The sequence below is a fragment of the Carcharhinus amblyrhynchos genome, unplaced genomic scaffold (assembly GCF_965287045.1).
Source record: "Carcharhinus amblyrhynchos unplaced genomic scaffold, sCarAmb.v2.hapA chromosome_235, whole genome shotgun sequence".
NCBI classification, from domain to species: domain Eukaryota; kingdom Metazoa; phylum Chordata; class Chondrichthyes; order Carcharhiniformes; family Carcharhinidae; genus Carcharhinus; species Carcharhinus amblyrhynchos.
In genome coordinates this window covers 147501-172080 of record NW_027649975.1, presented here as the reverse complement: position 1 = coordinate 172080, position 24580 = coordinate 147501, and the positions used below count along the sequence as shown (strand labels likewise).

Genomic DNA, 24580 nt, shown 5'->3' with positions numbered 1-24580 from the left:
TGTGAGTGGGTGTGTGAGTGTGTCTGTGTGAGTGTGTGAGTGTGTGTGTGTGTGTGTGTGTGAGTGTGTGAGTGGGTGTGTGAGTGTGTCTGTGTGAGTGTGTGAGTGTGTGTGTGTGTGTGAGTGTGTGTGTGTGTGCGAGTGTGTGAGTATGTGTGCGAGTGTGTGTGTGTGTGAATGTGTGTGTGTGTGTGAGTGTGTGAGTGTGTGCGAGAGTGTGTGTTTGTGTGAGTGTGTGTGTGCGTGAGTGTGTGTGTGAGTGTGTGTGCGAGTGTGTGTTGTGTGTGAGTGTGTGTGTGTGAGTGTGACAGTGTGTGTGAGTGTGAGTGAGTCTGAGTGTGAGTGTGTGTGTGAGTGTGAGTGTGTGTGTGTGAGTGAGTGTGAGTGTGTGTGAGTGAGTGTGAGTGAGTGTGAGTGTGTGTGTGAGTGTGTGTGTGAGTGTGAGTGTGTGAGTGGGTGTGTGAGTGTGTCTGTGTGAGTGTGTGTGTGTGTGTGAGTGTGTGTGTGTGTGTGAGTGTGTGAGTGGGTGTGTGAGTGTGTCTGTGTGAGTGTGTGAGTGTGTGTGTGTGAGTGTGTGTGTGTGTGAGTGGGTGTGTGAGTGTGTCTGTGTGAGTGTGTGAGTGTGTGTGTGTGTGTGAGTGTGTGTGTGTGTGTGAGTGTGTGAGTGGGTGTGTGAGTGTGTCTGTGTGAGTGTGTGAGTGTGAGTGTGAGAACATAAGAACATAAGAAATAGGAGCAGGAGTAGGCCATCTAGCCCTTCGAGCCTGCCCCGCCATTCAATAAGATCATGGCTGATCTGTCACGGCTCAGTTCCACATTCCCGCCCTCTCCCCGGCGGGAGTGTGAGAGTGTGAGTGTGAGTGTGTGAGTGTGAGCGTGTGAGTGTGTGTGTGAGTGTGTGAGTGTGTGTGTGTGAGTGTGAGTGTGTGAGTGTGTGTGTGAGTGTGAGTGTGTGAGTGTGAGTGTGTGAGTGTGAGTGTGTGAGTGTGTGTGAGTGTGTGTGTGTGAGTGTGAGTGTGTGTGTGAGTGTGTGAGTGTGTGTGTGAGTGTGAGTGTGAGTGTGTGAGTGTGAGTGTGTGAGTGTGAGAGTGTGAGTGTGTGAGTGTGTGAGTGTGAGTGTGTGAGTGTGTGAGTGTGTGAGTGTGAGTGTGTGAGTGTGAGTGTGAGTGTGTGAGTGTGAGTGTGTGAGTGTGTGAGTGTGAGTGTGTGAGTGTGTGTGTGAGTGTGAGTGTGTGTGAGTGTATGAGTGTGTGTGTGAGTGTGTGTGTGAGTGTGTGTGTGAGTGTGAGTGTGTGTGTGAGTGTGAGTGTGTGTGAGTGTGTGAGTGTGAGTGTGAGTGTGTGAGTGTGAGTGTGAGTGTGTGAGTGTGAGTGTGTGAGAGTGTGAGTGTGTGAGTGTGAGTGTGTGAGTGTGAGTGTGAGTGTGTGAGTGTGAGTGTGTGAGTGTGAGTGTGTGAGTGTGTGAGTGTGTGTGTGAGTGTGTGAGTGTGAGAGTGTGAGTGTGTGAGTGTGAGTGTGTGTGAGTGTGAGTGTGAGTGTGTGAGTGTGAGTGAGTGTGTGTGTGTGAGTGTGAGTGTGTGAGTGTGTGAGTGTGTGAGTGTGAGTGTGTGAGAGTGTGAGTGTGTGAGTGTGAGTGTGAGTGTGTGAGTGTGTGAGTGTGTGTGTGAGTGTGTGAGTGTGAGAGTGTGTGTGTGAGTGTGAGTCTGTGAGTGTGAGTGTGAGTGTGTGAGTGTGAGAGTGTGAGTGTGAGTGTGTGACTGTGAGTGTGTGAGTGTGAGTGTGTGTGAGTGTGAGTGTGTGAGTGTGTGAGTGTGAGTGAGTGTGTGTGTGTGAGTGTGAGTGTGTGAGTGTGAGTGAGTGTGTGTGTGTGAGTGTGAGTGTGTGAGTGTGTGTATGAGTGTATGAGTGTGTGAGTGTGAGTGTGTGAGCGTGTGAGTGTGAGTGTGAGTGTGTGAGTGTGAGTGTGTGAGTGTGTGTGTGAGTGTGTGAGAGTGTGAGTGTGTGAGTGTGAGTGTGTGAGTGTGTGAGTGTGAGTGTGTGAGTGTGTGTGTGACTGTGTGAGTGTGAGTGTGTGAGTGTGTGTGTGAGTGTGTGAGTGTGTGATAGTGTGAGCGTATGAGTGTGAGTGTGTGAGTGTGAGTGTGTGAGAGTGTGAGTGTGTGAGTGTGTGTGTGAGAGTGTGAGTGTGTGAGTGTGAGTGTGTGAGTGTGTGAGAGTGTGAGTGTGTGAGTGTGTGTGAGTGTGTGTGTGTGAGTGTGAGTGTGAGTGTGTGAGTGTGAGTGTGTGAGTGTGTGTGTGTGTGAGTGTGAGTGTGTGTGTGAGTGTGAGTGTGAGTGTGTGAGTGTGAGAGTGTGAGTGTGTGAGTGTGAGTGTGAGTGTGTGACTGTGAGTGTGTGAGTGTGAGTGTGAGTGTGTGAGTGTGAGTGTGTGAGTGTGAGTGTGAGTGTGTGAGTGTGTGAGTGTGTGAGTGTGAGTGTGTGAGTGTGTGAGTGTGAGTGTGAGTGTGTGAGTGTGAGTGTGTGAGTGTGAGTGTGAGTGTGTGAGTGTGAGTGTGTGAGTGTGAGTGTGAGTGTGTGAGTGTGAGTGTGTGAGTGTGTGTTTGAATCAGTGTTGATTTTTTTTGTCACAGGATGATTTCTTTTCTAGCACAAGCTCCACCTTTCACCTCACGTCTGTCCTGATGCTCCTTGGAATCATTTACTTTGGGCCGTTTTCACCCTCTCCCCATTATTCTGTACATTTTTCCAGTTGAGGTTCTGATCGAGTTTCCTTTTGGAAAATCACAATTGAATCTGCCTCTTCACCTTCTCTTCCAGTGGACACATTCCCAGCCTCTCAAATCCATCCGTGGAACTGAAATTCCTCAGTCTGGGAACAATTCTCCTGAAACTTTTCTGCTCATTCTCGAAAGCCTTCACAGGGTTAGACAGGGTCGATTCAGAAAGAATGTTCCCAATGGTGGGGAGAGTCCAGAACTAGGGATCAGAGTTTGAGGATAAGGGGTAAACCTTTTAGAACTGAGGTGAGGAGAAATTTCTTCACCCAGAGGGTGGGGAATGTGTGGAATTCACTCCCACAGGAAGGAGCTGAGGAGAAAACGCTGTGAGATTTCAGGAAGAAATTAGATTTCACTCTTGGGGCGAAAGGGATCGAGGGATATTGGGGGGGGAGGGGGGGGGATCAGGATATTGGATTTGATGATTAGACACGATCAGAATGAATGGTGCAGCAGGCTCGAAGGACCAAATGGCCTCCTCCTGCTTCTAGTATCTATGTTTTTACATCCTTCCTAAAACATGGAGCCCAGGACTGTATGCAATATTCTAGCTGATACTCAACAAGTGTTTTATACACGTTCATTGAAATTTCCTTGCTCTTGTACTCTGTGCCTCTATTCATAATTCCAGGAATATTATCTGCATCATTAACTGCTCTCTCTCCCCCTGCCCTGCCACCCTGATCTCTGCACAGATACCTCCCCCCAGCCCCCTGTGTTCCTGCCACCCTGATCTCTGCACAGATACCCCCCCCCAGCCCCCCCTGCCCTGCCACCCTGATCTCTGCACAGATACCCCCCCCAGCCCCCCCTGCCCTGCCACCCTGATCTCTGCATAGATACCCCCCCCCCAGCTCCCTCTGTTCCTGCGCTCCTGGAGAATTGCACCTTTTGTGTGTTTTCTCTCCATGTTCTTCCAACCAAAACACTTCACAGCTCTGACACTGAACTTCATCTGCCCACTGTCTGCCCACTCCACCAACTTGTCCATGAACGTTTACTGTTTTCATGCCCTCCTCCCCACAGTCCACAATGCTTCTGATTCCGTACTGCCCACACACTGTGACCTGTAGCTTAATGTCTTCCACAGTCTCACAAGACTGAGCTCTGGGCAGTTCCAATAGAACGCTTCATACAGGCTACAAAACATCATCAAACACTACTCCCCCCTGTTTCCTCATCTCAACTCGAAATATTCCCCAATCGGATGCGGGGATAGGCGTGGGGAATACAGCAGTGACCACTGTGCTGCTTGTTCCTTTCAGCGCAGGTTAGCACTGCTGCCTCACAACACCAGGGAACCGAGTTCGATTCTCAGCTTGGGCCACTGTCTGTGTGGAATCCGGAGTTATGTGGTTATAGCATGTTGCTTTTGGTGGGATCTTGCTGTGCACAAAATGCTGCAGTATTTCCCAGCTTAAAACAGGGAACACAATTCCTAATTTCCTCTGGTACACTTTTCCCATTCCCCTCTCCCCACTTTCTCTCCTTCCCTCTTCTCTCCATTCCCCTCTCCCCACCCACTCTCCCCACTCTCTTCTCTGCATGCCTCTATCCCCACCCTCTCCCCAGTCCCTCTCTCCATTCCCCTCTCCCCATTCCCCTCTCCCCATTCCCTTCTCCCCACCCCTCTCCCCACCCCATCTCCCACTCCCCTCTCCCCATTCTCCTCTCCCCACCCTCCTCCCCATTCCTCTCTCTCCCCACCTCCTCTCCCCACCCCCTCTTCCTACCCCCTCTGCCATTCCCCTCTCCCCATTCCCCTCACCCCACCTTTCCTCCCGATTCCTCGCTCCCTACCCCCTCTCCCCACCCCCTCTCCCCTCTCCCCATTCCCCTCTCTCCACCTTCCTCCCCATTTCTCTCTCCCCATTCCCCTCTCCCCATCCTCCTCCCCATTCCTTCTCCTCACCCCCTCTCCCTATTCCCTCTCCCCATTCCCCTCTCCCCATGTCTGTTTCTCAAGCTGCTTCTTGGGGAAATCGATAAGATAGAAGCAGGGAAGTTGTTTCCACTGGTGGGTGAAACTAGAATGTGGGGGCATGGCCTCAGAATAAGGGGGAGCAGATTTGGGACTGAGTTGAGGAGGAACTTCTTCACCCAAAGGGTCGTGAATCTGTGGAATTCCCTGTCCAGTTGAGGCTCCCTTATTGAATGTTTTTAAGACAAGGATAGATAGATTTTTGAACAGTAAAGGAATTAAGGGTTATGGTGAGTGGGCGGGTAAGTGGAGCTGAGTCCATGAAAAGATCAGCCGTGATCTTATTGAATGGCGGGGCAGGATCGAGGGGCCAGATGGCCAACTCCTGCTCCTAGTTCTGATGTTCTTGTTTAGCTGTGATACAATCAGAAAGGATGCTTTCTTCAGAGCATTTGTAAAAATTGTTGACAGTTGTCGCAGACGTGCCAAATTTCCTTAGCCTCCAGAGAAAGTAGAAGTGGGATTAGGAAGGGTATTGGGTTTCATTGGGCTAGCAGGGATAAGATGGGTCATGTGGCCTCCTTCTGTGATGTAACTTTTCTATGGTTTCTACTGGTGCAGTGACCAGGTGACTCCCTCCCCTTGCTGCATACAAAACCCTGAATATGTCAGCGTTTGCTGATGCTGTTGTTCTGCTGGATGTGTTCCCAGTGTCTGTGTGGACATCACATTAAGGAATGGTCCAGCATCCGGCTCCAGCCAGTGAATGAGCGGGGGCCAGAGGCAAGTGTGTGCACCGCAGCCAACAGAGAGTTAACACATCAATAATCAGCCCAAACTATCCCAGCCAGCACTAACTCAACACAAACAATATCCAACAGAAATCTGGCTGCTCACTCCATCCCTGTGCAGACATCGGAACCTGAGGGAACTGAACAGTCGGATACCCCCTCTGTCCTCAGCACTGGGATGGGGGGGCGGTGGGGCCGGTGACAGGGGTTAGTCTGAGCTGCAGAGATTGGAGGAAGGTGTGGAGCAGCTGCTGCAGTCCAGGGGAAAGGGTCTCACGCCCATCAACTGGGACATCGGAGGCAAAGCCTGCGATAATGGCAGGAAATTCCTGAATTCTGGCGGGAAATCCAGGAACATTGATGGAAAATTCTGGTGGGAAATAGTAGGATATTGGCGGGAAATCCGTCCAGGCAGACAGTGCAAGATGGCAGCCGTTTTAATAAAAGGCCTGAACTAAGTTTCTATGATTACAGTGAGTGTAGCGCATGGGGACACAGGTTGGTTAGGAAGGTGATGCCACTAAAGATGGTTAACCAATATCTGCCCTGGGCTTTTCTGTGGGGATTTTGTAAACATTTGTTTTAGGACCTCCTTATTATCCCAGACTCCTGGGTCTCAGTCTCAGCTCAAGGAAAGATAAACTTTGAAAAGACAAGAAGGCTTTAAATCACACTCAAATGAAGATGAGGGAAGAGACTCTATATCCATTTCTCTGCCTGGATACACCACTGATTCCAATGCAAACATCTCCACACTTCAAACAATACACAGTGAAAATCTGGTGGGAATTTGCAACAGTTGGGCAAATAAATTATCCCAGACATTAAGAAAATACTCAATTGAAGATGATGAAATTTGCAAAGTTTTCAACTAACAGATGGAAAGTTCACAGAGCGCAAAACAGGAACAACAATAAATATACATTCAGCAATCCTTGCCCACTAACCACCCCACCCCCCCACCCTTCAAGATCCACACTTTCCACTTAATATCCCCAGTTATCCAGGGTTCCAAACTTCTGCCAGCTTTGCCCTTCACTCTAAGAGGAATGTGTTTACCCTGAACCCTGGTTAACACACTTTTGAAAGCCTCCCACTTACCAGACATCCCTTCCCCTACCCACAGACTCCCCCAATTAACTGTTGAAAGTTCCTGCCTGATCCCATCAAAATTGGCCTTGCCCCAATTTAGAATTTTAACTTTTGGTACAGACCTATCATTCTCCATCACTATCTCAAAACCAATAGAATTATGGTCACTGGTCTCAAAGTGATCCCTCACTAACACTTCTGTCACCTGCACTTCCTTATTTAGAACATAGAACACTACAGCACAAACAGGCCCTTCAGCCCACAAGTTGCGCCGATCATATCCCTACCTACCAGGCCTATCCATAACCTTCAATCCCATTAAATCCCATGTACTCATCCAGAAGTCTCTTAAAAGACCCCAGCGAGTTCACCTCCACCACCACCAATGGCAGCCGATTCCACTCACTCACCACCCTCTGAGTGAAAAACTTACCCCTGACATCTCTGTACCTGCTCCCCAGCACCTTAAACCTGTGCCCTCTCGTAGCAACCATTTCAGCCCTGGGAAATAGCCTCCGAGAATCCACCCTATCTATACCTCTCAACATTTTATAAACCTCTATCAGGTCGCCTCTCAACCTTCGTCTCTCCAGGGAGAAAAGACTGAGCTCTCTCAACCTACCCATTCCCCAAGAGGAGGTCAAGTTTTGCCCCCTCTCTAGTTGGGCCATCCACATACTGAATGAGAAATTCCCCTGAATACACTCAACACATTTCTCCCTAACCAATCCTCTAATACTGTGACTGTCCCAGTCAATGTTGGGAAAGTTAAAATCTCTGACTATTACCACCCTATTTTTCTTGGAGCTGTCTGTAATCTCCTTACATATTTGCTCCTCAATTTCCCACCGCCTATTTGGGACCCTAAAGTACAACCCTATCAAAGTAATTCCCCTTTCTTATTTCTCAGTTCTACCCATATAGACTCAGTGAGTGAACCCTCGGATATATCCCCTCTCAGTACGGCCCTGATGCTTTCCCTAATCAAAAGTGTAACTCCCCTCCTCCCTTCCCTCCTGTTCTATCTTTTACCAGACCCCACAGCAATGTGGATAGCAGTGTTAAATGCTCCTCTGAAATGGGATAGCAAATCAAGGGAATTGGGGAAGTGAACAAATGATATCCTGGTCTGGCCCACATCCTGCTGGGAATAAACACAGGGCCAGGAGCTGTGCTCACTGATTCAGTTAATTGGCCGATGTCCCTTACAGACAGTAAAACCAGGGTCTGGTCCAGCAGTGACTCCCCGGTACAGATCCACAAATCCAGCAAGCCACTAACGATGGAGCATCTGGGCTCCAAACGTTGGCTCTATTCTCTCCCCCACAGAGGCTGTCAGACCCGCCGAGATTTTCCAGCATTTTCTGTTTTTGTTTCAGATTCCAGCATCCATACCAATTTGCTTTTATCCAGCAAGCCTGTTTGGAACCGCTGTGAAAAGCCCCCGCCCCCACTAAGAAGGCGGATTCAGAGCCCCCTGCTCAAGGGGCGGGTAAGGAGACGGGCAGTAAATGCCGGGACTATTTACAGCCTGGGGAGGGAGAGAATGGGATTTTCAGGCATCAGCAGAATGATGGAGGTGAGGAGCTTGCCCTGGTCAGAATGAGAAAAGGCAGCTTCTAAAACACTTGCCCCACACACGGGAGGACACAGAGGCGTTTATTTTCATGTCTGGATTACGGTCAGGGTTCTGCTGAAAGCACATCCAGAATATTTAACACAGTTTCTCAATCCCCCTGCCCCCAATCACCTCCAACCATCCCACACTGACTGTCTCCTCATTCCCATCCCACAAACAAGGACAGACCAACCGTCTGAATTTAATTAATGTTTTCTGTAAGAATTCTCATCAGCTTTCAGTGAAGTTGAACCACAGCGAGTTTGACAGGGATGCGACTATTAACAAGCTGCCGTTTGCGGTCAACCAGCCTTTTACCAGCTGGTACCTCCATTCCTCCCTCTTCCTTCCTCCCTCAGAGCTCTGAGTCTCCTACTCAAACCGGGGGCGAGTGAACCCTGACATGGGAACTGTGTGTGTGAGCCCGGGGGAAGGCATTCAGTCCTGTTCTGAATGAGCTAAACTCGGCCGACAGCATTGAAATTGCAGCAGTGAGAATTATTCCTCCCCTCTGACCCCCACCCCCGACAAACACGCACACACCCCAACCCCACCCTCCCATCCCCTGCCCGACAGCACAACACCATTCTGTCACAGCGCAGGCCGGCCCAGGAATAGGAACTGCTGGGATCTCTCTGTGCTGGGAATTCTATATATATACATATATAGAGAGAGAGACAGAGAGAGAGACAGAGAGAGAGAGACAGACAGAGAGACAGAGAGAGAGAGACAAAGAGAGAGAAAGAGAGAGAGACAGAGAGAGAGAGACAGAGAGAGAGAGAGAGGGAAACAGAGAGAGAGAGAGAAACAGAGAGAAAGTTTGCCAATTCACACGGATGAAGTTGAGGGAAGGCAGGTGTTAGCGGATCTGCGGCTCAAAGGCGATTGGTTAACAAAGCAATGGCGGAAAGTGAAAAATGCAGCAATTCCATCGATGCCTCAGCTCGGGTAGACCCCCCTGTCACCCCCTCTGTCACCCCCTCTCTGTCACTCTCTCTCTGTCAGCCCCTCTCCGTCACTCTCTCTCTGTCACTCTGTCTCTGTCACTCTGTCACTTTCTCTCTTCGTTACTCCCTCTTTGTCACTCTCTCTCTCTCTGTCATTGCCTATCTCTCTGTCACTCCCTCTCTGTCAGTCTCTCTCACTCAGCGCCCCCCACCCCGCCCCCGTCACCCCTTCTCTGTCACTTCCTCTCTGTCATCCCCCTCTCTCTGCTACTCCCTCTCTCTGTTTGTCACTCTCTTTTTTTCCTTTCACTCTGTCTCTCCTCCCTCCATCTCCTCCCTATCTTTCCCTCTCTCTCTGTCTCGCTGTGTCTTTCTGTTTGTGTGTCTGTTCCCCGTCCCCCACGCCCCCCCCCACCCCCGCTTTGTCTTTGTGTGTGTGTCTCTCTCTTTTTCTCTCTCTCTTTCCCAGTGTTTCTTTTCTGTGCCTTTCTCTGAGTGTCTCTGCTTTCCCACTCTCTTTTTCTTTCTCTCCCTGTCAGTTTTTGGCTATCGCTGTCTCTCACTCTCAGTCACTCTCTCTATTTCCTCTCTTCATCTTGCACTCTACGTCTCTCTGTGTGGGACTGTGTGTGAGTGAGAGAATTTATCAATTATTTAGTGCAGTGACCATGTCACTGGCTGGCCAGCATTTCCCCCCCAATCCCGAATTGCCCCTTGAGAAGGTGGGGGGTGAGCTGCCATCTTGAACCCCCTGCAGTCCCCGTGTGGTGTAGGTACACCCACAGTGCTGTTAGGGAGGGAGTTCAGGATTCTGATCCCAGTGACAGTGAGGGAACGGCCGATATATTTCCAAGTCGGGATGGTGAGTGACTCGGAGGGGAATCTCCAGGATTGTCTGCCTCTCGCTTCCTTCCCTCTCTCTTTCCTATTTCACTGATTTATCTTCTTCCTCCGCACCTCACATCTTACACTTTCCTCTCTCGCCGCTCCCTGCAGCTTGTCACTGAACAGGAATATACTCCAGGAATAAGAGGAGGGCTCAGCCTCTGACATTTCTCAAACACACAGAAGTGACCTCCTCGCTGCCTTTAAAGCAACACAACAATGACCAAAGAGCTGATAGTCTTCCCATTGTGGGCAGACCAGAACTAGGAGCCATTTATACAAGACAGGCACTAACTGATCCAATAGGGAATACGGGAGAAACTTGTTTACTCACTGAGTGGGGAGAATGTGGGACTCACTCCCACAGGGAGTGGGGGAGAATGTGGGACTCGCTCCCATGGGGAGTGGGGAGAATGTGGGACTCGCTCCCACAGGGAGTGGGGGAGAATGTGGGACTCGCTCCCATGGGGAGTGGGGAGAATGTGGGACTCACTCCCATGGGGAGTGGGGGAGAATGTGGGACTCACTCCCACGGGGAGTGGGGAGAATGTGGGACTCGCTCCCACGGGGAGTGGGGGAGAATGTGGGACTCGCTCCCACGGGGAGTGGGGGAGAATGTGGGACTCGCTCCCACGGGGAGTGGGGGAGAATGTGGGACTCGCTCCCACGGGGAGTGGGGGAGAATGTGGGACTCGTTCCCACGGGGAGTGGGGAGAATGTGGGACTCGCTCCCACGGGGAGTGGGGGAGAATGTGGGACTCGCTCCCACGGGGAGTGGGGGAGAATGTGGGACTCGCTCCCACGGGGAGTGGGGGAGAATGTGGGACTCGCTCCCACGGGGAGTGGGGGAGAATGTGGGACTCGTTCCCACGGGGAGTGGGGAGAATGTGGGACTCGGTCCCATGGGGAGTGGGGAGAATGTGGGACTCACTCCCATGGGGAGTGGGGAGAATGTGGGATTCACTCCCACGGGGAGTGGGGGAGAATGTGGGACTCGCTCCCACGGGGAGTGGGGAGAATGTGGGACTCGCTCCCATGGGGAGTGGGGAGAATGCAGGACTCACTCCCACGGGGAGTGGGGAGAATGTGGGACTCGCTCCCACGGGGAGTGGGGGAGAATGTGGGACTCGCTCCCACGGGGAGTGGGGGAGAATGTGGGACTCGCTCCCACGGGGAGTGGGGGAGAATGTGGGACTCACTCCCACGGGGAGTGGGGAGAATGCAGGACTCACTCCCATGGGGAGTGGGGAGAATGTGGGACTCACTCCCATGGGGAGTGGGGGAGAATGTGGGACTCGCTCCCACGGGGAGTGGGGAGAATGTGGGACTCGCTCCCACAGGGAGTGGGGAGAATGTGGGACTCGCTCCCACGGGGAGTGGGGGAGAATGTGGGACTCGCTCCCACAGGGAGTGGGGAGAATGTGGGACTCGTTCCCACGGGGAGTGGGGAGAATGTGGGACTGACTCCCACGGGGAGTGGGGAGAATGTGGGACTCGCTCCCATGGGGAGTGGGGAGAATGTGGGACTCGCTCCCACGTGGAGTGGGGAGAATGTGGGACTCGCTCCCACGGGGAGTGGGGAGAATGTGGGACTCGCTCCCACGGGGAGTGGGGAGAATGTGGGACTCGCTCCCACGGGGAGTGGGGGAGAATGTGGGACTCGCTCCCACGGGGAGTGGTTGACGTGAATTTTATCGACAGACTTCAGGGGGAAGCTGGATAAACACATAAAGGACAAAGGAATAGAAGGAGATGGAGATGAGGGGAGATGAAAAGGAGCTGGGAGAAGACTGGTGTGGAACATAATCACCAGCATGGAGCAGATGGGCCGAATGACCACACTTTCTGGATCATTCAAAGTATCGAATCTGACAAGTGGCAACTAACATTCACACTTCAAAAGTGCCAGGCAATGACCATCATGGAAACAAAAGGATCTACCAATCACTCCTTGGCATCCAATAGCATTACCATCACTGAACAACACCACCCCCCCCCACCCACTACCAACACCCTGGGGGTTACCATCACTGAACACCCCACCCCCCCAACCCATTACCAACACCCTGGGGGTTACCATCACTGAACACCCCACCCCCCCAACCCATTACCAACACCCTGGGGGTTACCATCACTGAACAACACCCCCACCCACTACCAACACCCTGGGGGTTACCATCACTGAACAACACCCCCACCCACTACCAACAGCCTGGGGGTTACCATCACTGAACAACACCCCCACCCACTACCAACACCCTGGGGGTTACCATCACTGAACAACACCCCCACCCACTACCAACACCCTGGGGGTTACCATCACTGAACAACACCCCCACCCACTACCAACACCCTGGGGGTTACCATCACTGAACAACACCCCCCTCACCCACTACCAACACCCTGGGGGTTTCCATCACTGAACAACACCCCCACCCACTACCAACACCCTGGGGGTTACCATCACTGAACAACACCCCCCTCACCCACTACCAACACCCTGGGGGTTTCCATCACTGAACACCCCACCGCCCCCAACCCATTACCAACATCCTGGGGGTTACCATCACTGAATCCCCCCCCCCCCCCATCAACATCCTGGGGGTGACCATTGACCAGAAACTGAACTGGACCCAGCCATATAAATACTGAGGCTCCCAGAGCAGGTCAGAGGCTGGGAATCCTGCGGAGAGTAACTCACCTCCTGACTCCCCAAAGCCTATCCACCATCTACAAGGACACAAGTCAGGAGTGTGATGGAATACTCCCCACTTGCCTGGATGGGTGCAGCTCCAACAACACTCGAGAAGCTCGACACCATCTAGGACAAAGCAGCCCCACTCGATCGACACGCTAACCACAAACACTCCCTCCCTCCACCCCCGACGCATAGTGACAGCCGTGTGTACCATCTACAAGATGCACTGCAGCAACTCACCGAGGCTCCTTAGGCAGCACCTTCCAAACTCACCACCTCTACCATCTAGAAGGACAAGGGCAGCAGATACCTGGGAACACCCCCCACCTGGAGATTCCCCTCCGAGTCACTCACCATCCCGACTGGGAAATATATCGGCCGTTCCTTCACTGTCGCTGGGGTCAGAGTCTTGGAATGACCCCCCTAACAGCACTGTGGGTGGACCTACACCACACGGGGACTGCAGCGGGTTCAAGATGGTTGCTTATCCACACCCTCCCCCCCACACCTTCTGAAGGGACAATTAGCAATGAACAATATACCCTTTGTCTGGCCAGCGATACCCACATCCTCTGGAAAATAAAGCAGGCAGGCGGTGGCCCTACCCCAAATTGGACTCAGCGCTTCGTAAATTCCGCCTCCTTTGAGAACCGAGTGTCATCTATAAATCCCTGACGAAAGATTATCCTTTCATCCAGGAAGCTCCATGCGACATATCCCACAGGTCACCTTCTTCAGCCGGCTGAAAATCTACCTGGGTCTGTACTGAGCCCCTCACTTTGCACCGGGGGGTGGAGGGGGAAACTGAGCAGTGCGACATCAGCCAGAGAAGGGTGGCTGGAATCAGGCAGAGTAAATCACGGAGAGTGACTGTGCTCTTTACACCTCAATACTCCTTTCACCTGCCAGTTTAACCTGAACATATTTTCCAACCGGCTTCAGAAAACTCGATTCCAATTCCCGATTAGGTCCCTTCGACACTCAGAGACATCACGGCTCCCAAATAGACACCAATACACCGCATTGGACATTTCATTTAACAGTGGGCGGGGATTAAGCAATTCCGAATTGTCCTGGGAGTGTTTGATGGGGACAGTGTAGAGGGAGCTTTACTCTGTATCTAACCCCGTGCTGTACCTGTCCTGGGAGTGTTTGATGGGGACAGTGTAGAGGGAGCTTTACTCTGTATCTAACCCCGTGCTGTACCTGTCCTGGGAGTGTTTGATGGGGGACAGTGTAGAGAGAGCTTTACTCTGTATCTAACCCCGTGCTGTACCTGTCCTGGGAGTGTTTGATGGGGGACAGTGTAGAGGGAGCTTTACTCTGTATCTAACCCCGTGCTGTACCTGTCCTGGGAGTGTTTGATGGGGACAGTGTAGAGGGAGCTTTACTCTGCATCTAACCCCGTGCTGTACCTGTCCTGGGAGTGTTTGATGGGGGGACAGTGTCGAGGGAGCTTTACTCTGTATCTAACCCCGTGCTGTACCTGTCCTGGGAGTGTTTGATGGGGGAAAGTGTCGAGGGAGCTTTACTCTGTATCTAACCCCGTGCTGTACCTGTCCTGGGAGTGTTTGATGGGGGACAGTGTAGAGGGAGCTTTACTCTGTATCTAACCCTGTGCTGTACCTGTCCTGGGAGTGTTTGATGGGGGACAGTGTAGAGGGAGCTTTACTCTGTATCTAACCCCGTGCTGTACCTGTCCTGGGAGTGTTTGATGGGGGACAGTGTAGAGGGAGCTTTACTCTGTATCTAACCCCGTGCTGTACCTGTCCTGGGAGTGTTTGATGGGGGACAGTGTAGAGGGAGCTTTACTCTGTATCTAACCCCATGCTGTACCTGTCCTGGGAGTGTTTGATGGGGGACAGTGTAGAGGGAGCTTTACTCTGTATCTAACCCCGTGCTGTACCTGTCCTGGGAGTGTTTGATGGGGGGACAGTGTAGAGGGAGCTTTACTCTGTATCTAACCCCGTGCTGTACCTGTCCTGGGAGTGTTTGATGGGGGAAAGTGTCGAGGGAGCTTTACTCTGTATCTAACCCCGTGCTGTACCTGTCCTGGGAGTGTTTGATGGGGGACAGTGTAGAGGGAGCTTTACTCTGTATCTAACCCTGTGCTGTACCTGTCCTGGGAGTGTTTGATGGGGGACAGTGTAGAGGGAGCTTTACTCTGTATCTAACCCCGTGCTGTACCTGTCCTGGGAGTGTTTGATGGGGGACAGTGTAGAGGGAGCTTTACTCTGTATCTAACCCCGTGCTGTACCTGTCCTGGGAGTGTTTGATGGGGGACAGTGTCGAGGGAGCTTTACTCTGTATCTAACCCCGTGCTGTACCTGTCCTGGGAGTGTTTGATGGGGACAGTGTAGAGGGAGCTTTACTCTGTATCTAACCCCGTGCTGTACCTGTCCTGGGAGTGTTTGATGGGGGGACAGTGTAGAGGGAGCTTTACTCTGTATCTAACCCTGTGCTGTACCTGTCCTGGGAGTGTTTGATGGGGACAGTGCAGAGGGAGCTTTACTCTGTAGCTAACCCCGTGCTGTACCTGTCCTGGGAATGTTTGATGGGGACAGTGTGGAGGGAGCTTTACTCTGTATCGAACCCCGTGCTGTACCTGTCCTGGGAGTATTTTATTGGGACATTTTAGACGGAGTCTTACTCTGTATGTAACCCTGTGTTGTACCAGTCCTGGGAGTGTTGGATGGAGACAGTGTAGAGAGAACGTTACTCTATATCTAACCTTGTGCTGTTCCTGTCCTGGGAGTGTTTGGTGGGGGGACAGTGTAGAGGGAGTTTTACTCTGTATCTAACCCTGTGCTGTACCTGTCCTGGGAGCGTTTGATGGGGTCAGTGTAGAGGGAGCTTTACTCTGTATCTAACTCCGTGCTGTACCTGTCCTGTGAGTGTTTGATGGGGACAGTGTAGAGACAATGTTACTCTGTATCTAACCCCGTGCTGTACCTGTCCTGGGAGTGTTTGATGGGGACAGTGTAGAGGGAGATTTACTCTGTATCTAACCCCGTGCTGCACCAGTCCTGGGAGTGTTTGATGGGGGACAGTGTAGAGGGAGCTTTACTCTGTATCTAACACCGTGCTGTACCTGTCCTGGGGGTGTTTGATGGGGACAGTGTAGAGGGAACTTAACTCTGCATCTAACCCCGTGCTGTACCTGTCCTGGGAGTGTTCGATGGGGGGGGCAGTGTAGAGGGAGGTTTACTCTGTATCTAATCCTGTGCCGTACCTGTCCTGGGAGTGTTTCATGGGGACAGTGTCGAGGGAGCTTTACTCTGTATCTAACCCCGTGCTGTCCGTATCCTGGGAGTGTTTGATGGGGACAGTGTAGACGGAGCTTTACTCTGTATCGAACCCCGTGCTGAACCTGTCCTGGGAATATTTTATTGGGACATTTTAGAGGGAGCGTTACTCTGTATGTAACCCTGTGTTGTACCAGTCCTGGGAGTGTTGGATGGAGACAGTGTAGAGAGAACGTTACTCTATATCCAACCCCGTGCTGTTCCTCTCCTGGGAGTGTTTGGTGGGGGGACAGTGTAGAGGGAGTTTAACTCTGTATCTAATCCCATGCGGCACCTGTCCTGGGAGTGTTTGATGGGGACAGTGTAGAGGGAGCTTTACTCTGTATCTAACCCCGTGCTGTACCTGTCCTGGGAGTGTTTGATGGGGGACAGTGTAGAGGGAGCTTTACTCTGTATCTAACTCCGTGCTGTACCTGTCCTGGGAATGTTTGATGGGGACAGTGTAGATGGAGTTTCACCCTCTATCTAACCCTGCGCTGTACCTGTCCTGGGAGTGTTTGATGGGGTCAGTGTACAGGGAGCTTTACTCTGTATCTAACTCCGTGCTGTACCTGTCCTGGGAATGTTCGATGGGGACAGTGTAGAGGGAGCTTTACTCTGTATCTAACCCCGTGCTTTACCTGTCCTGGGAGTGTTTAATGGGGACAGTGTAGAGGGGGCTTTACTCTGTATCCAGCCCCGTGTTGTACCTGTCCTGGGAGTGTTTGATGAGGGGACAGTGCAGAGGGAGCTTTACACTGTATCTAACCCCGTGCTGTACCTGTCCTGGGAGTGTTTGATGGGGGGACAGTGTAGAGGGAGCTTTACTCTGTATCTAATCCCGTGCTGTACCTGTCCTGGGAGTGTTTGATGGGGGGTCAGTGTAGAGGGAGCTTTACTCTGTATCTAACCCCGTGCTGTTCCTGTCGTGGGAGTGTTTGATGGGGACAGTGTAGAGGGAGCTTTACTCTGTATCTAACCCCGTGCTGTCCCTGTCCTGGGAGTGTTTGATGGGGACAGTGTAGAGGGAGCTTTACTCTGTATCTAACCCCGTGCTGCACCTGTCCTGGGAGTGTTTGATGGGGACAGTGTAGAGGGAGCTTCACTCTGTATCTAATCCCGTGCTGTTCCTGTTGTGGGAGTGTTTGATGGGGACAGTGTCGAGGGAGCTTTACTCTGTATCTAACCCCGTGCTGCACCTGTCCTGTGAGTTTTTGATGGGGGACAGTATAGAGGGAGCTTCACTCTGTATCTAATCCCGTGCTGTTCCTGTCGTGGGAGTGTTTGATGGGGACAGTGCAGAGGGAGATTTACTCTGTATCTAACCCCGTGCTGTACCTGTGCTGGGAGTGTTTGATGGGGACAGTGTCGAGGGAGCTTTACTCTGTATCTAACCCCGTGCTGCACCTGTCCTGGGAGTGTTTGATGGGGACAGTGTAGAGGGAGCTTTACTCTGTATCTAATCCCTTGCTGTACCTGTCCTGGGAGTGTTTGATGGGGACAGTGTAGAGGGAGCTTTACTCTGTATCTAATCCCGTGCTGTACCCGTCCTGGGAGTGTTTGATGGGGACAGTGTAGAGGGAGCTTTACTCTGTATCTAATCCCGTGCTGTACCTGTCCTGGGAGTGTTTGATGCGGGGGACAGTGTAGAGGGAGCTTTACCCTGTATCTAACCCCGTGCTGTACCTGTCCTGGGAGTGTTTGATGGGGGCACTTTGGAGGGAATTTTATTTTACTCATTCTCATTGAATCCCGGGCGGATTGTTCAGATCTCCTGGTTTGCCGGGTAAAGGTTTGTGGTTGAGTTCTTTAATAGGTCTCCTTTGAAATCTGATATTGAAGTCACTATTTGTCCGAAAAGCAGCTTCGGAACAGGATGGCCATTCTGGAACGATTTGAGTCCCCGGTTATAATGCGGCGAACTGCTGCACGAATTCGGCGATTGATTTCCAGATTCTGATCTGGAAGCGCAGTTCGGGCTGAGTTTGTGGCATTGTAACATTGTGCTGGGAGAGAGAGACACACAGTCCAGGAAAGGCCCTTCGGTGCATCCAGTCTGCAGCGAGGTCCTTGTTTGCCGTTGCTGAGGATTGTCTCCCTCCCTCCCAGTCCTTGGGAAATTGGCAGCTGAGGGTGAATGTGATGTGTGGACCAGGGTGGGTTGTTCTGGGGTGTGGGCAGAGCAGAGACCTTTCCGTTGTCCTCCCAATTTCAGGTGCCCCCCCCCCCCCTTCCCCCATTACCCAGGAATTAACTGTTATGTTCGCTACCTCATTGTCTCTTTCTCCTTTTTTTTCGTTTACTTGCTCCGATTCTTATCTGAATTCGGGGTTTTGAAGGCAGCTGTTTTCGAGAGAAAAAAGCAGAAGTTTTTTTTCTCTCTCTCTGATAGGGTGGTGCGTGAATTTGCAAAGCCCCGTGTTTCTGCAACAAGTCCCCAGCAAGAAGCAGCAGCAGCAAGTTCCTAGCAGAGTCTGCGGTTTCTCACACACACACACACACACACACACACAGCAAGCTCCAGCACCCAGCTTCATCTGCACAAAACAATGACCAGGTTGGACAAAGCTGCTTTTGTTTTTAACTCAAGGCAGGGAGAGAGAAAGAGAAAGAGTAAACGAGAGACAGAGGATAGTCCAGAGGCTTATTGTGCACTTGTTCATTCCACAAACAGTTCAGCAGTTTGTAACTGCCATTGCTAAAGGGTTTCTCTCTCTCTGTCTCTGCTGCTTTGCTGCTCAGCTCAGGAAATGAACACAGGAAGCATGAGTCTTGCGGCCGGAAGTGCTGCTCTTGAGATAAGGCACCTGATGAAATTTGTTCTGAGTGAATGTCAATTTTGCTTTAAATAAACCCAACTATCCTTGAAGTAGAAGAGACAGAGAGGGGGGGTGCGGTGGGGTGGGGGGGGGGCGGAGAGAGACTTCAAACCAGAATCCCAGTCACATCCCCTTTTTGTGCAGGTCTGCTGTTGTCTCTCTCACTCACTGACATCTTCACAAATGCCAGAGTTGGCACTTGCAACCTTACTGATGAATCAAAACCTCTTTGACCCAGCCCATACACACAGAGAGATGATAGCATGTTTCTGAACTCCATTAACTCTACCTCAAGTTCTGGTCCAGTGCTGTTCCAGTTGCCCTGGATCTGTTGATGTTCTGGGAGGAATCCACCCCTTTTCTGACATGACCCCCCCCCCCCGCCTCTGTAACTCAGACACACCTTGGCCCCGATGCACTCACCACCCCCCTCCCCACCCCCAATATCCATCTTCTTACAAAGTCAAAAGGACCGATCTCTCCCGAATGAAATGCCGCTCCTTGTTTCCCTTGAATTAAATGTGAATAAAAAAGGTAACGGGGATCCTCCCTCAAACTCTGTAAAGTCACAGGGTGGTGGTGTTGAGGGTGTCCCAGGGAGGGTGAGTCTTGTCACCAGTTGGAGACGGATGTGTTATTTTGTCAATAATTTGGAGAGTGTGATTGCTGAGCGTGTCCGCCGGACATTGTTTCGGTTTTTTATCTGCCTCCCTCTCTCTCTGGCAGTGGTTTTCTCGTCTTCTTAAATTGCTCAGACTTACAACCGCCAACGGGAAGGAAGGAGGAGATCCTCTCATAGAGGAAGGAGTGGGGCGCTCGGATTACCAGAGAGTTCTCCGCTTGAAACGAAAGGGTTTGCGTTGTGCGCTCACCCAGATCAGCACCTCCCGCCCTCCTGCACACTCCCCATCTTACCTTAATACTACAATCCATGACTGTGGACCCGCTTGGCTCCAGAACGGATTGGGTAGGGGTGGGATGGAGCAGCAGAAGGTTTTAGGCGAAACCAGCCTCTTCCCTAGCCAGGGTCGCGAGCATTGCAAAGGGTTTTTTTTTTACTCTCTGCACCATGGACCGGATGAGAAGAACTTCTCTAAATTTGGGAAGTGAAGTCAGCGGCGAACTCAAGCTGCATTTCTATTGGTGGACGTGAGTGTAAATGGAGTCCTCAGCAGCAGGGTTATAACTCTGCCTCAGAGTATGAGAGGCAGAGAGACAGAGAGAGAGGGACAGAGAGATACAGAGAGAGATAGAGAGATACAGAGGGAGAGAGATATACAAAGAGAGAGAGAGATACAGAGAGAGAGACAGAAAGAGGGTCAGAGAGAGACAGAGAGATACAGAGAGAGACAGAGAGAGAGATATACAAAGAGAGAGAGAGATACAGAGAGAGAGATAGAGAGAGGGACAGAGTCAGAGAGATACAGAGAGAGAGAGAGATACAAAGAGAGAGAGAGATACAGAGAGAGAGATAGAGAGAGGGATAGAGAGAGACAGAGATACAGAGAGAGACAGAAAGATAGAGAGAGACAGAGAGATGCAGAGAGAGAGAGATATACAAAGAGAGAGATACAGAGAGAGAGACACAGAGAGATATACAGAGAGAGAGAGATAGAGAGATACAGAGAGAGAGACAGAGACAGGGACAGAGAGATACAGAGAGAGACAGAGAGATAGAGAGAGACAGAGAGATACAGAGAGAGAGAGATACAAAGAGAGAGAGAGATACAGAGAGAGAGACAGAGAAAGGGTCAGAGAGAGACAGAGAGATACAGAGAGAGACAGAGAGAGAGATATATACAAAGAGAGAGAGGTACAGAGAGAGAGAGATAGAGAGAGGGACAGAGAGAGACAGAGAGATAGAGAGAGATACAGAGAGATACAGAGAGAGAGATATACAAAGGGAGAGAGAGATACAGAGAGAGACACACACAGAGAGATATACAGAGAGAGAGATAGAGAGAGACAGAGAGATACAGAGAGTGAGAGAAACAGAGAGATAGAGAGATACAGAGAGAGAGATACACAGAAAGAGGCAGACAGAGAAAGAGAGACAGAGAGACAAACACATACACACACAGATAGAGAGAGACAGAGAGACACACAGAGAAAGAGAGAGATACAAAGAGAGAGACAGGGAGATAGAGAGAGGCAGAGAGAGACACAGACAGAGACAGAAAGGCACACAGAGAGACAGAGAGAAAGTGAGGGACGATCAGAGATTAACAGGGAAATAGGTATGTTAGAATGCCTACAGCGCAGAAAAAGGCCATTCGGCCCAACGAGTCTGCACCGACCACAATCCCACCCAGGATCTACTCCCATATCCCTACATATTTTCCCCACTAATCTCTCTAACATACGCATCTCAGGACTCTAAGAGGCAATTTTAGCCTGGCCAATCAACCTAACCCGCACATCTTTGGACTGTGAGAGGAAACCCACGCAGACATGAGGAGAATGTACGAACTCCACATAGACAGTGACCCGAGCTAGGAATTGAACCCAGGTCCCTGGAGCTGTGAAGCAGCAGTGCTAACCACTGTGCTACCGTACTGCCCTCCATAGCGAGAGGATTTGAGAGATAGGGATAGGGATGTTTTACTGCAATTGGATAGGGTGTTGGTGAGGCCACACCTGGAGTATTGTGTGCAGTTTTGGTCATCTTATCTGAGGAAGGATGTCCTTGTTATAGAGGGAGCACAGCGAAGGTTTTCCAGGCTGATTCCTGGGATGGCAGGTCTGTCATATGAGGAGAGACTCAGTGGGTTAGGATTATATTCACTGGAGTTTAGAAGAGTGAGAGGGGATCTGATAGAAACTTATAAAATTCACACAGGGTTAGACAGGGTAGATTCAGAAAGAATGTTCCTGATGCTGGAGGGGAGTCCAGAACTAGGGGTCAGAGTTTGAGGATAAGGGGTAAACCTTTTAGAACTGAGGTGAGGAGAAATTTCTTCACCCAGAGGGTGGGGAATGTGTGGAATTCACTCCCACAGGAAGGAGCTGAGGAGAAAACGCTGTGAGATTTCAGGAAGAAATTAGATTTCGCTCTTGGGGCGAAAGGGATCGAGGGATATCGGGGGGAGGGGGGTCGGTGGGGGGGGGGGGGGGTTGGAATCAGGATGTTGAATTCAATGATCAGCCATGATCAAAACGAATGGTGGAGCAGGCTCGAAGGGCCGAATGGTCTGCTCCTGCTTTTAGTATCTATGTTCCTACACAGACAGAGAGCGTGAGAGACAAAGTGAGAGATCCGAGAGACACACACACAGACGCAGAGGAATATGTATATATAGAAAGAGAGGGAGGGAGAGAGACAGAGACACAGTGAGAGAGAGAGATAGAGAGAGAGAGAGAGACATAGAGAGAGCGACAGAGGGAGACAAAGTGAGAGATCCGGGAGACACAGACGCAGGGGAAGATAGCGAGAGAGGGAGAGACAGAGAGAGAGAAAGAGAGACAGACAGAGTGAGAGAGGGACAGAGAGAGACAGACAGAGAGAGAGACAGAGACAGAGAGAGAGACAGAGACAGAGAGAGAGACAGAGACAGAGAGAGAGGCAGACAGAGAGAGAGACAAAGAGAGAGGGAGAGACAGAGAAGCAGAGCTGACAGTGAGAGTCAGCCAGAGTAATGGATAATGAGAATAGCAGACAGTAAAGGGGAAACGATTGGCAGCAAGAAGAGAAGCGGCGTTTTTGTGTAGGGGAATGAAATGTTGGAAATGTTGAGTGTGGTTTTTAGGGTGCGGTCCGTACAGATTTGTTCTGTGAAATGAGTGCTTTTTGGCGGCTGTGATCTGAGATAGAGCCCGAGATACACCAGCCAGAGCTCAGCCTGACATTCTCACCATCACACTGGATAGGGAACCAGGGGTGGGGGTGGGCGGGTTACCCAACAACTCCCCCCCCCCCCCCCCGGAGCGGGGGCATCTCCCATCCTCCATCCCCACCCCCAACCCCGGAGTGGGGGCATCTCCCATCCTCCATCCCCACCCCCAATCCCGGAGTGGGGGCATCTCCCATCCTCCATCCCCACCCCCAACCCCGGAGCGGGGGCATCTCCCATCCCCCCCACCCCCAACCCCGGAGCGGGGGCATCTCCCATACCCCCACCCCCGCCGGAGCGAGGGATCTGCCACTCCCCCCTGATCCCCAGTGCTTATGTTCCCAATGAGGAGACAATTCTAGTCAAGTGGATCAGGGGGCCTCGTCCCCAGGTGCAGGGCAGGGACCTGGGAGGCAGGGGAGAGAGGGGAGGGGAGGGGAGGGGAGGGAGGGGAGAGAAGGGAGGGAGAGAAGGGAGGGGAGGGATGAAGGCAGGGGAGGGAGGGAGGGGACGGAGGGAGGGGAGGGAGTCAGGGGAAGTAGGGAGGGAGGGGAGGGGAGGGTAGGTAGGGAGGGAGGCAGGGGAAGGAGGGAGGGGAGGGAGTCAGGGAAAGGAGGGAGGGAGGGGAAGGAGGGAGGGGAGGGGAGGGTAGGTAGGGAGGGAGGCAGGGGAAGGAGGGAGGGTAGGAAGCAGGGGAGGGACGGTGGGAGGGAGGCAGGCCTATGAACTGGAATAGAAGCCAGGCCCTGAATTGGCAGAGACAACAGGTTGAGTTCGGGACTTTCGGCTATTCGGCCTGAAGTGTTTCTCCTTGCCGGGAGAGGGGAATGGCTGGAACAGGGAGATAAATATTTGACAGAGCTGCCCAACACTTTGTTTCTACAGAACACGGTCACAGCGAGGTAGAGAATAAGGGAGTGAGAAAGATCAATAAGTAGAGAGAAATAGGAAGAGAGAAGGAGTGTGATAGAGAAACTGAGAGGATAAAGGGTGTGATAGAGATAGAGATAAAAAGAAGTAGAGGGTGTGGTAGAGATACAGATAGAGGGTGTGATAGAGAGATAGAGGGATAGAAGGTTTGATCGAGAGAGATAGAGAGAAATAGAGGGTGTGGTAGAGAGAGAGAAAAAAATGATATATAGAGAGGTCGATGATGCGATGGGGAGAAAAGGGAATGATTGAAACCGCGGGGATGGGGTGGGGGAGGAGATAGAGTTGTGATGGAGAGAGAGAGAGAGAGAGAGAGACAGAGGGTGTGATATAGACAGTGTGTGTACAGCAGGAAGCGAGTTGAAAAGTTCGAGGTAAAGAAATGGAGTCGGTTAAAATGGGAACTGGATGGTGGAATTCGGGTTAAGGTGGGCAGTAAGTGAAATAGCTTGAGTGAAGCGCATGGTAACTGACATTGTTACCACAGCTCAACACATCTGAATCATCCAGGCTCATCACAGGAAGAGGCTTTTCCCTGAAAGTTTATACTTCCCGCCTCAAACCGCTGACCTCTACAGAGACAAGTTTGAGTGTTTGGGCCAAAAGAGCCAAACAGGAAATGAGGCGGTCGAGGCGGCCCCAGAAAGCAGCACGAATGTGATGTTATATCCAATGCATCCAATAGAGGGAACAGTTCAGGCAATGCTTCACAAACAACCAAAACCTGCGAACCTTCACACTGAGATATCAATACTGGAGAAAGGATTGCAGAGGAAACGCGTGAACTAAAGTTAAATAAGAGTGGAATGTTTCAGGAGGGGAGATAGAGAGGTGGAGTGGCTCAGGGAGGGCACTGGAGTCTGAGGGCGACTCCACAAGAAGAGAATTCAGAGAAAAGGCCAGAGCCAAGCATTGGAGATCAGCTGATTAGGAGGGCTGTAAGGATGGATAGGGAGACACAGAGATAAGGTGAGTTTAGGGGCTGGAGAA

At 51.4% G+C, this 24580-nt stretch overlaps 1 protein-coding gene across 4 annotated transcripts in view; it reads right to left on the bottom strand.

Moving 5' to 3' along the window:
* The window catches only part of LOC145338919 (Friend leukemia integration 1 transcription factor-like), a 74312-nt gene extending 54423 nt beyond the window's left edge, over positions 1-19889 (bottom strand). For all 4 annotated transcript variants that reach the window (XM_080183312.1, XM_080183314.1, XM_080183313.1 and 1 more), the window contains exon 1: positions 19746-19889. In XM_080183312.1, the coding sequence (XP_080039438.1) occupies positions 19746-19763 (18 nt within the window). In that variant the 5' untranslated portion in view covers positions 19764-19889. The remainder of the gene's footprint in view (positions 1-19745) is intronic.
* Between the last annotated feature and the right edge of the window lie 4691 nt (positions 19890-24580).